This window comes from Rhinoraja longicauda, chromosome 15, assembly GCF_053455715.1.
Source record: "Rhinoraja longicauda isolate Sanriku21f chromosome 15, sRhiLon1.1, whole genome shotgun sequence".
NCBI lineage: Eukaryota > Metazoa > Chordata > Chondrichthyes > Rajiformes > Arhynchobatidae > Rhinoraja > Rhinoraja longicauda.
In genome coordinates, this window is record NC_135967.1 from 16,991,520 (window position 1) to 17,003,749 (window position 12,230).

The window sequence follows — 12,230 nt, forward strand, 5'->3', positions numbered from 1 at the left end:
CTCGCTCTCCAATGGCACGAGGAAGAAAAAGGATGAAAGCAGTTGGTGAAGGTAGCTCAGGAACCAAAGTAGATAGCTGGAGGAATTCAAACATCTGCAGAAGAAAAGGGTAATCGAGGTCCTACATCAGAACTGAGAGTACAGTGGAAAGGTAGCTGGTGAGAAGGAGTGAGGTGGAGGGTGGAGGCAGTCTGGTGGAGGTGGTTAATGCTTAAAACCAGATGAGCGGGGTGATGAGAGGATCATTTGCTGGGTGCAAAGGCTGGTGGAGTGACAGAGGAGAATGTCTCTCTCTCTCTCTGCTCTGTCTGAGGATGGGGGAACAGATATTTAGGATATGGTGGGACCTTGTGATGACCACGTCAGCTACTCCAGCCGTGTACTGGAGGGAGGAAATGTCAGCTGCTCAGTATCACATTCCCGAAGGCAATTAGACGGGAGCAATAAACGCTGGCCGTGACAGCGATGCCCAGCTCCAGAGACATGGATAAACACAAGAGCAAGGACATCCTACAAATATTTAATTTCTTTCACAATAAAGGTTCATGTAAACAGCAGCAAATTGGATTCTGTGGCATGTGCCGGAGTAGGTCGTGTTTATGGCAGCAGGGCGCAGTAACTATGGAGAGAGGTTTGATCAGTTACCTTTCAGTTGGGTTCTGCGGCCTTTCGCCCCATCTTGTGGAGTCAGTCACTCTGGGGTATGTGATCAGCTGACTGTATCTCGCAGCATCAGCTTTTATTTAAAATTGCGAGTATGCAAGGAACTGCAGGTGCTGGTTTACAAAATAGACACAAAGTGCTGGTTTAACTCAGCGGGTCAGGCAGCATCTCTGGAGATCATGGATAAACGACTTTTCGGGTCGGAACACTTGTTCAGACATTTTGGTGGTGGGGAGAGAAAGCTGGAATAGAAAGCTTTTCTCTTGCCCCCTTTCCCTTCCAGCTTTCCCAGTCCCACCACAGTCAGTCCGAAGAAGGGTCCCGACCTGAAACGTGACCTATCCATGTTCTCCTGGGATGCTGCCTGACTCGCTGAGTTAACCTTACACTTGTGTCTTTTTTGATTGTAAACTGACTTGTGAAGTTCGCATTAATTTTCACCGCTCCCCTTGTGCGAATGTTTCTGAATGGCACAGCTGAAACCCTGGTTCTAAATCAAAGACCCTGCCCATGATTCACACTCACGATCCTGAACAGTCGCAACCCACGCCCGTGAGTTCCCTCAACGTGTAACCCAGACTGTTGTAAAGGAGTTCAAACTAACAGGGAGGGGGTGGGGGGTAGATAAGGTTCGTGAATTTTACGAGACAAGGACAAGGTGATATTGATAACCATAAGCAGAGTATGTTGGGAGAGGACAGTAATGGCGCGGTGGCCAATAAAGTCAAAGTAGGGAGAATGGGGAAATGTTCAAGGCTGTTTATCTATATAATGGCTGTTTATATAGTGTCTGGATGAAGCATTCATAAACCGGGCAGCTGAACTAAAGGCAAACAATGCTAAATAGGTTTGTTCTAACTACGGGGTGCTGTCAATACGGAGTTTGTACGCTCTCCCTATGACCGCGTGGGTTTTCTGTGGGATCTCTGTTTCCTCCCACATTCCAAAGATCTACAGGTTGGTAGATTAATTAGCTTCTGTAAAATTGGAAATTGACCCTTAGGTGTAGGAAAGTGCTAGTGTTCGCTGGTCGGCGCGGACTCGGGGGGCCGAATGACCAGTTTCCACGCTGTCCCTCTAAAGTCTAATATTCTAGTATAATTGATATTTCAGAAGGACAATCAGAATGGAAAAGGACAGCACTTTGAGGCAGGGAGGACTGATGGTGGCACGGGGGATCAGGAAATGGAGTCGGTTTGGGTGGCTGGAGGGATGGCAGGAACCTGGTGGGGGTAGTCGCACAACCTATTAATAGTGGTCATGGTTCTGGACCCATCACTAGCAAATAACGGTGCTTTGTAACAAGGACTGTCATATTCATGTGGACTGGGAAGATCAAATTGTCTGAGGTAATTTTGAGAATGAGTTGATGGACCATGAAATCATCTCAACTATAATCCATGGAATATCACCAACAATTTGTCATGGTCCAACCACATGGACCCTATGGCTCCGAAAGCACACCACACCACACCACACCACACCACACCACACCACACCACTACCCCTTCAAATATGGAGGAAATTTGATATCTCTCTTACCAACTTCTACAGATGCACAGTGGAAAGCATCTTATCAGGATTTTCTCTCCTCTTTCTTTGGGCAAAAGGTATAAAAGCTTGCCAGATTTAGAAACAGCTTCTTCTCTGCTATTATCAGACTACCTAGTGGACCTCTCATAAGCTAAGGGTGTCATCTTCATCTCCCATTCGACCTCCAATCCTTGTGAATCTTTTCTGCACCCCTTCTTACTTAATCGCATTTTTCCTGTAGTGTGGTGACCAAAATGTAACACAGTACTCCAAGTGCAGTCTGACCAATGTTTTACACAACTATAACGTGATGTACCAGCAATTGTATTCAGTGCCTTGGTCCAAGAAAGCAAGCATACTATGTAGCTGCATTTCCACTTTCAGGAATTATGTACTTGCATCCCTGTTCCACCGTGGTAATTTCTTCTTCGCCCCAGTCCCATCGGGTAAAAATACCGAAGTTTCAAAGCGTGCACCAGACTCAGGAACAACTTCTCCTTTGTTATTATGCTTCTGAACGGTCCTTCCATAAGCTAGAGTACTGTTCAATTCACCTCCAACCCATTGTGGACATTGGACGTTGTCTATGGAATGGAAGCGCTACAATGCTGAGAAATCCCGAACAAACAGACTTAAGAACAGTTTTTACCCCAGGGCCATACGAGAACTGAACACTACCTTTGCACTAGGCAACACCGTTAAAAAATCTTGTACTTAATATAATTGTATTTATGTATTTATTTGTTTTTGCATTTATTGCATATATGTTTGTACGCACCGTCAGGATTGGCTATTTTTTAATTTCGTTGTACTCGTTGCAATGACAATAAATGAATATTATTATTATTATTATTATATTATATAACTATATTCTGCACTCTGTATCTTCCTCTTTGCTCTATCTATTGTACTTGAGTTTGGCTAGATTTTATTTATGTACAGTATAGAATTATCTGATCTGATTGGATAGTATGTGAAACAAGGTTTTTCACTGTACCTCGGTACATGTGAGAATTATAAACCTAAACTTTCCATATGGCCGCACTATGCACTTTTCTGAGTTAAATTCCATTTGCCATTCCCTCCCCACTTCCCCCGTTGCAACCGCTAACATCAGGAACAATGCAATTGCTCAGAACAGTGCATAGTGCATCCAATGTAGACAGGTTATTTCAGATCTGGTCATGTGTAATGAGGCAGGAATATTTTGTAGACAGAACAATTAACTTAAAATGATGGAATTACACATTCGGTTGTCGAGTATAAAGTTCCGTCTCAGACAAGATTTTTAATCTTAACTAAACGCAATTATATACGCATTGCCGCTGTGGTTAAAGTGGATCAGGAAATTAAGTAATAAAATAATAATCAGAATTACAACCAGGCCATAACTGGGATATTGTATTCAATTATGGTTAGCATACTTTAGGTCTATCAAAGTCCAAGAGAGGATGCAGAAAGGATTTGGTAGAATGGTTCAATGGATGAGGGATTTCCATGACAAAACCCTTCACATCACAGTTCACAATGTGACATTGGAGTATTAGTATATTTTGTTCTTCATTCATAGCATTGCAGTGTATTTTGAATACATGAAGGCTGAGCTGTGAATCGTTCGGTCGACCATTCCTCAACGCCTGTCACCATGGACCAGACACAGTCACTCCTACTTCCTGTGTCCTATCCATCAACCAACTTTAAATCCACACCAGTATATTAACGCCAAATCTACAAAATGCTGGGAGCACATCGCAGGTTCGGCAGCATCTACGGAAGAGAAACAATTAATGGTTTAGGTTCAAAACCCTACAGCAGAACTGGAAAAGAGAAAAACAAATTAGCTTAGGGGTTTGGTACAGGTTTATTATTGTTATGTGTACCAAGATACAGTGAATAACTTTGCACGCTAACCAATCATATCATATTATACAATTGAGCCATGCATAAGTAGAACAGGTACTGCAATGAGAAAAATGCTAGAGTGCAGAATATTGTGTTATAGTGTCCAGTTACAGAGAGAGGGCAGATAAAATAGTGTAAGGGCAGCAATGTGGTAGGTTGAAAGAACAAGACTACATCCTAGCTTATGGCAGGACCGTTCAGTGGTGCGTGTTTTCAAGATGGAAAGGGGGATGGGCTGGATTTCCCCGATAGGATAAGGTTTGATGACCTAACGTGGCAGTTAAGGAGCAGTTAAGATCAGAATAAGCTTCTTTGTCAGTTTAACTTGTTGCTAATGTAAGACTGTGGAGCATTAAATGAACAAGGCCAGGCTACATATAAACAAGTAACTGAGCAAAAATGATGAAGCAAGGAACTGAAGATGCTGGTTTATCAAAAAAAGACATAATGTGTTGGAGTATGTGTAAGAAAATAACTACAGATGCTGGTACAAATCGAAGGTATTTACTTCACAAAAAGCTGGTGTAACTCAGCAGGTCAGGCAGCATCTCAGGAGAGAAGGAATGGGTGACGTTTCGGGTCGAGACCCTTCTTCAGACTAATGTGTTGGAGTAACTCAGTTGGTCAGGCTGCATCACTGGAGAACATGGATAGTTGACGTTTCGGGTCAGGACAATTTAACATACTCATCAGTTTAAAGAAGCTTCCTGACCTGAATCGTCACATAGCCATGTTCTCCAGAGATGTTGTCTGACCCACTGAGTTACTCCAGCACTGTGTTTTTTTTGGAGCCAAAATGATCATCAGCAAACGCAGCCTGTCCTGATACAATCAGAGAGTGAATTACTTTAAGTTGGTAAATTTGATATCCAGCCATGGAGATTGAAACATGCCCAGATTGTGGATGTGGTGAGGTTCTCAAGCTTGTGTTGGGACTCAGTGTAACAGTGCTTTGGGTCTCATATGTAACAGTGCTTTGGGTCTCCTCTGTAACTCTTGGGTCTTAGTGAAACCATGCAGGAGGCCACAGACCAAATAACTCATCCATTCTGTGTTGAGTTTACACAGTGTGGAGAAGACTAGATTGTGATGGAATACAGAGGATTGGAAGTGCAAATGAATCACTGCTTCAGCTGGAAAGTGTTTATTTCCATGGCTGGTGGGAAGAGGAAAAAAACGGGTGTTGTACTTTTGTTGCATGGAATAGCATCATATGACAGGGAGTATAGTCATAATCATACAGCATGGAAACAGGCCCTTTTGGCCCAATTCATCCGTTCCAACCAAGATGAATACTGAATAGGTGTTATGTTGGAATGCATGTAGCACACAGAACAAAGTGGATGAGCTTATAGCTCAGTTAGAAATTGGGAGGTATGACATTGTGGCTGAGAGAGGATCTGAGCTCAGTGCTGAATATCCAGAGATTAGACATTATTGAATGGCGAGTACACTCGATGGGCCGAATGGCCTAATTCTGCTCCTGGAACATGAACCTGTTGACCTGAACTAATGGTATTTGCCCCTATTTGCCCTGTATTCTTCTAAACCTTTCATATCTATGTAACTGTCCAAATGTCCTTTTAAACATTGTAACTGTACCCACCTCTACGAATTCCTCTGGCAGCGAGTTACATATATCCACCAGCCTCTGTGTGATAACGTTGCCCCTCGTCCCCTTTACAGCCCCCCCCCCACCACAGGCCCCGCCCTCCGCGGCTTTACACCCCACGCATGCGCGCGCGTGCCGCTCGGTGACAAGATGGCGGAGGGCGCTACGTCGCTGAGGGAGTTGCGGGCCCAGTATGGTGAGAAGATGTGGCGCCGACTCGCCGGGTCGACTCCCCCCCTCCACCACCACCTCCTCTCACCCTCTCCCCCCCTCCACCACCATCTCCCCCCCTCCACCACCATCTCCCCCCCCTCCCTCCACCACCACCATCTCCCCCCCCCTCCACCACCACCTCCCCCACCCCTTCCCTCCCCAACCGGGGTCTACTCTTGCAGGGCAGCCGCTGCCGGGGGTCGGAGCGGGGAGGAGAAGGATGAGTCAGATTGATGGAGGGTGAATAGAGGGGAGTGTGGCGAGGGCCGGGGGCTAACGGGAGAGGGAGGTGAGGGCCGTACGGGGCAAGGAGGGGGGTGAGGGCCGGGGAGGTGGGAAAAGGGAGGGTGGTGAGGGCCGGCGAGAGGGAGCGTGGTGAGGGTCGGCGAGAGGGAGGGTGGTGAGGGCTGGGGAGAGGGAGGGTGGTGAGGGCTGGAGAGGAGAGAGGGAGGATGGTGAGGGCCGGGGGTCAGTGGGGTTGTGGGAGTGCTGCGGGGGGGGGGGGGGGGGAAGGGGAGGTCTGTGAGGGACGTGATGTCACTGGGTGGGAAGGGTAGGATTGTGGAAGAGAGGTGAATACTGGATGATGGGCTTTGAGGGTGGGGGTTAAGGGTGGAAGAGAAGGGGGAGGGTGGAGATGATGGATGGGGAGAGTGGTGAGGGCTGGATGGAGTGGGTGGATGTGAAGGTGGGTGGAGGGAGTTGTGGGGGGACTGGTGTAGGAGAAGGTGAGTATGGTGTGGAGGGAAGGATGGAATGGGGGTTATGCTGAGGCATTTGTGCAGAAGGGTGTGCTGAGGGCTGATTGATGGGGGTAAGAGGTTTGAGGGTGATGGGGAGCAGATGCCTGGCGTAGTTGAATGTTGCACTTTTTAACTGGTCTTCATTCCTCTTGGAATATGATTGGATTTGCCAGAAGCAGGTAGAGTTACAGTATTATTGTGTCAAACTGGATTTATTGTTCTCTGGCTTGCATCAGTAATTATCTGTTAGAATTTGTAAGCTTGATCTTTTCCTAGTTTCTTTAAATGATTGCTCCCATTCTGAAAGTGAATTGGATGCTCCATGGCTTGAGTTTTTCAGTGATGTAAAGGATGGTGAGAGCTAACCTTGATGTCATAGGAAACTTTAGATAATTTCAAATCTTGTTGCTTACAGTCATGAGAACCTGGTCTCAGGACAGGTTTTAAATATTTCATGGTTGTACTGTTCTAGTTTAATCTGAGGTGTTGATCATGGAAGTGAGTGGCACACTGCTGAGTGTAAAACACTATTGTACTGACATGGGAACATGCATCTCACCTGTTTCTTATTGGAAAGGAAAGAAATTAGGATTCTGTAATCTCGGGGAAACGCCAAATGCATTAGCCACTGCCATAGATCAGATTTACAAAAAAGATTAATTCAAGAAATGAAAGTGCATTGCCGCCTCAATCAAAACTCACAAAATATTTACTTTATTTAAATCATACAGCTGAGAAATTTCAGGTAAATATATACCATGCATTAGCTACACTTTAACATTCAACAGCAGTGCTTGCATCTATATACTAAAACTTGTTTGTTTGTTTCTGAACTACAGCCAAAACGGTACACGTTAGCATGACAATTTTAGGCCCACCTTCCTCATCGTCGTCCCTTTGGTGCTAATGGAAGAAATTTCATTGAAATCGGTGTTAAATGTTTAAGAGTTATTCACATTTTAAAGTTTAAATCTATCTCCTAATGGGGGAGGGAGGAGGAGGGGAGGAGAGGAGGCTGCACCAATGCAGGAGAGGTTTGGGCCCAACAGGTCCACTTGGTCTAGTGTCACTTCTTGCGTTTGAGGCAGCAGAAATTATGTAACGCCCTCCAGGCACTGTAGCCAGTGCAATGTGCTGTTGTCAAGGGCCGTGAGGTCCACCCCTCCACTAGGGGGACGGAGGACAGTGCAGTCGAAAATGATGTGCTGCGCTGTTTGCTGGTCTGCTCCGCACGCAGGCTGCTGATGAACGCAACCCCCAACGATGCGTAGTATCACTTAAATATGCACCAAAATGTTTATTCATTGTGTTAATTTCTCATAAACCAACTAGTATTTATATCTGTCATGAGTAATGTGGAGCATACTTGTCATTCAAATAAATGTTCAGTAAAAGTATTTCTCTCTTGTCCTTCACGTCATTGTAAGGATGTAAAACTGTATCTATGAAGTTGAGTGAGGGGAAGATATTCCAATCTGATCTAAAGGAACTAACTTCCTGCTGCTCTCTGAGAGATTGTGATGGGATTTTGTATGTCCATGAGAGAACAGTCCTGATTTACCATCCACTGAAGGGCAGCATGTTCAACATTGCAGCCGCACCTCTACACTGCAATGATGCATCCACCTGGAATTTTGCATTCAAGTCTTGCAATTTGAATTTCAGTCCATTCTTCCTAATTTACCCATTGAGCTGTTGTTGATATTAAAGTTTCAGGCAACAAGTTTAGAATTGTATATTAACCACTGACCTTATATATTCTACTAACTTGGTGATGCCCCTGTTTGTAGGAGTGTTGCCATTCGGCCAAAGATTGTTCATACATTAATATACTTAAGTTCATTGTAAATATTAAAGTATTCATAATAAAGTTATTCATAGTCAAAGACTAACCAGGAATCAATTCCACAATTTTCCACCATCTCTTGTCCCTCCCATCCCCTTTCTTGTCCACTGTCATAATTCTTAAGGGCATTCTAGTTCAGCATCTTCCTTTCCCAATGTGTCCTTACTCACTCACCAACAACCCCCTTTCACCATTGTTCACATTTATCCAGCCAATGTACACCCGTGGTCCCTGTTTCAGCTCCCATCTGATAAATTTAAGAAATTAGGAGCAGCTGCAGATCGTTTATCCTTTGTTGCCCGTGGCTGCCATTCAGTAGGATTAATCTGTTCCATTTTCCTGTCTAATTTCCAGTATAATTCCCCGCTTTACGAAGTGTAAGAGTAAAATTGTGCATTGCTGTAGTTGGTACAGCAATGCCACATGATACGAATGGCTGTGAATAACAAGTGCCATTTAGGAAATAAGCACTTGTAATTGGCTGGGAGTGTTCTATTAGAATAGTATATCAAGAGGTGTCAGACAAAATGCAGAGCTGTGAAGTGATGCACTTGGGCAGAGGGAGTGATGAGATACAAGACAGACTAGATGACGTTATCTTAAAGGCAAACCAGGTCATAGTGGGTTTGGTTAGGATTAAGGATAGCAATATACAAGAAGCTCTCTTTAGTGGTTGGTACCAGAAGTAAGAGGGAGGTTGAAATCAATGGATGAATGATGTGAGGAAAATATATCACAGAATGGGGTTATGATTCTGGACTTGCTCTCTGAACTGGTGTTGGAAACAGTCAGTGTCTTCTGCAGGGCTATGAGTGGAAGAGTAAAACTGCAACAATTAGCATGGAGTTAATAGGTTGAATGCCATTGTGCTGTTGGTAATTCAGGCCCGTCAGCCCACTGAGTTGTTCCAATCATCTATTTGTGCTGACATTGGGGGACCTGGTGGTGGTGGTGGGGGGGCTGCCCGCTGCCATGTATGGCGGCAGGCCTGGTTCACAGCTGCGACAAGATAAGACTGCTCAATGAACATTTGTAACTTTGTCGTCATCAGCAATGCGATGAGTCTTTGTGTGCTGAGGTGAGGTCTGCTGTGTATTTTTACCGAATTGTATGGAAAACAAAGAATTTCACTGTACCTAGATACATGTGACTATAAAGTATAATTGAATCATTGAAGTTGGTGTTTCAGAAGGTGAGATGTTCAGTAAGGTGAAGGTTCGAGTAGGTTAAGGTTAGACCAGGCATGATCTAATGTACAGATATTAGATTAGAGTAATATACAGATACAGATTAGAGTAATATACAGATGTAGACAGGAATAACTAATGAACAGAGAGAACAGTAATTCTACTGTTTAGGGTATTTTTCAGTTGAGTGCATCACAAGTGGGGGGCCACAGTGATTGGTGCTGGGCTTGAGCATTCACTATCTGTAATCAACACTTTGTTAGGAGCACCCAGTGTAATCTTACAATGCTTGCTGATGAAATAAAGCTGGGGAAATAGTGAATTGAGAAGAATGCACTGAGTCATTGAGGAGGATGGAGACAGAATTAATGAGAGCATGGCGGATGGAGTATAATGCGGAAAAGCAGTGATGTCATTCAAAATAAGTGGTTACCATTTAGGACAAAGATGAGGAGAAATTAACCCCAAGGGCAGTGAACATTTGGAAATGTGTACCAGCAGGCTGCCCAGGATTGAATGCTGAGTGCACTGAGGCAGAGCTTCAGTTTGGATGTTTGGTTATTTAGTGAATCAAAAAACATGGGGCTAATGCAGGAAAATATTGAGTAAAAGGATTAACCATGATCTTTTAAATTGTCAGCGCATGCATAAAAGGCTGAAGGGCCTAGCCAACCTGGGAGAGAGAGGAGCAAACAAAACAATGAACCAGGTTGTTTGGGTTTGCAGCTGTGGCATGACCCCAAAATCCTTCACTACATCACAGCAGTCGCCAGTAGAGAGAAGTGGCAGGGTCTGATTAATAACCAGACATATGCAAAGCTACATCTCTTTATTTGCCTGCTCACCGCCTCTTCTTCTGTTCTATCGGCCCAATGCTGGTTTTGGTAGAATTGCTGCCTCGCAGTGCCAGAGACCTGGGTTCAATCTTAACCTTGGGTGCTGTCTGTGTTGAGTTTGCTTGTTCTTCTGTGAAGGCATATGGTTCCTCTGTGTGCTACGGTTTCCTCCCAAGAAGGTGGAATAACATGGAACTAGTGCGAACGGGTGATCTATGGACTTGGTGGACCAAAGAGCCTGTTTCCATGCTGTATGTCTAAATTCTAAACCTGTTCCCTTTGACTATGATTGCCCCTTAATCCCTTTGATTATTAAATTCGGCTGCTTTTCTGGATCTCTGATATTCTTCCTGGGGAGGTGGTAGAAGCAAATACGAAAGCAATGTTAAAGAGGCGTTTAGACATGCACATGAATAGGCAGGGAATGGAAGGATAGACCATGGGAGGCAGGCAGATGGGATAGTTTAAAGTGATCATTGTGGGCTGAAGGGTCTTAATGCTGTTCTCTGGCGATTTGGAAAGGGCTGCTTTGAACACTTTCTCAACATTGGCAGATAATTCTGAAACCATAGCAGTTGTTATCGCTCTCAAGATTCAGAAAGTTATTGTATTTATTGTAAACATTTTGATTAAGGGACTTTGAGAGACAAACTGGAAAACTGAGGTGATAATTCAGATCATGCATCAGAATACTTTTGTCTAGGCTAGATCTATTTACTTTTTTCTGCTGGCTGTATGAGGTTTCTGCTGCATTTCTACTGTCTCCCCCATTTCTGTTGTGCAGCAGGGGTCTTTGGCTGTTACTGGAATCATGCAGGCTGGACATATCCTGGTGTTTACCCCAGGAAATGCAGATGCTAGTTTACAAAAAAGACACCCAGTGCTGGAGTAACTCAATGGGTCAGGCAGCATCTCTGGAAAACATGGATAGGAGATGTCTTGGGTTGAGACAATGTCTGGCAGGTGATAGGTGGATAAAGATGAAGGGCGGTTTTGACAGATGGATAGACAAGGGCTAGGGATGAAAGGACAAAATGTATGAGAGAAAGATAGAAGAGGCAAGAAATGTGAAACAAGAGGAAGGAATATAGGTGGAAGGGGACGAGGGGAGATATGGATGTGCACCAGCCAGAGGGAAGGGGGAGATAGAAAAGGGAATGTTGGTAAAATTGGAGAATTCAATGTTATTGAATACTAGCTCCCCTCCATGGCCTCATTCTGGCAAAAGAGGTGGCCCAGGGCAGTCAGTATGGGAAAGGAAGGGGAGTTAAAATTGTATTGCTAGATACCATTTAGATTAAGGAGCTTGTTGAAAACAGGAGGACAGGTGGGACAACCTGCATCTTGGTTGGCAAGGGCCGGTTGGGTTGAAGGGCCTGCTTCCATGTTGTATGACTATTACATTGAGAAGCTGATTAAAGATAGAATGTTGGAAATATTTGAATGTCATCATTGCTGGGGAGAGCAACCAGAGTTAATGTTTCAGGTTAATAACCTGTCATCAGGGCATACTGGATTCCTAGCATAATTAGTAAAGAAGTTATGTCTAGCATAATTAGTAAAGAAGGGTTGTCCCACCCCCCTGACATCAGTCTGAAGAAGGGTCTCAACCCAAAACGTCACCCATTCCTTCTCTCCTGAGATGCTGCCTGACCTGCTGAGTTACTCCAGCAGTTTGTGAATGAATACCTTCGA

The 12,230-nt window shown here is 44.4% G+C and overlaps 1 protein-coding gene across 5 annotated transcripts in view; it reads left to right on the top strand.

Annotated features, from left to right (window-relative positions):
• Window positions 1-5,830: 5,830 nt before the first annotated feature.
• Window positions 5,831-12,230, top strand: part of map7d3 (MAP7 domain containing 3) — a 67,775-nt gene continuing 61,375 nt past the window's right edge. For all 5 annotated transcript variants that reach the window (XM_078412249.1, XM_078412250.1, XM_078412252.1 and 2 more), the window contains exon 1: window positions 5,831-5,906. In XM_078412249.1, the coding sequence (XP_078268375.1) occupies window positions 5,861-5,906 (46 nt within the window). In that variant the 5' untranslated portion in view covers window positions 5,831-5,860. The remainder of the gene's footprint in view (window positions 5,907-12,230) is intronic.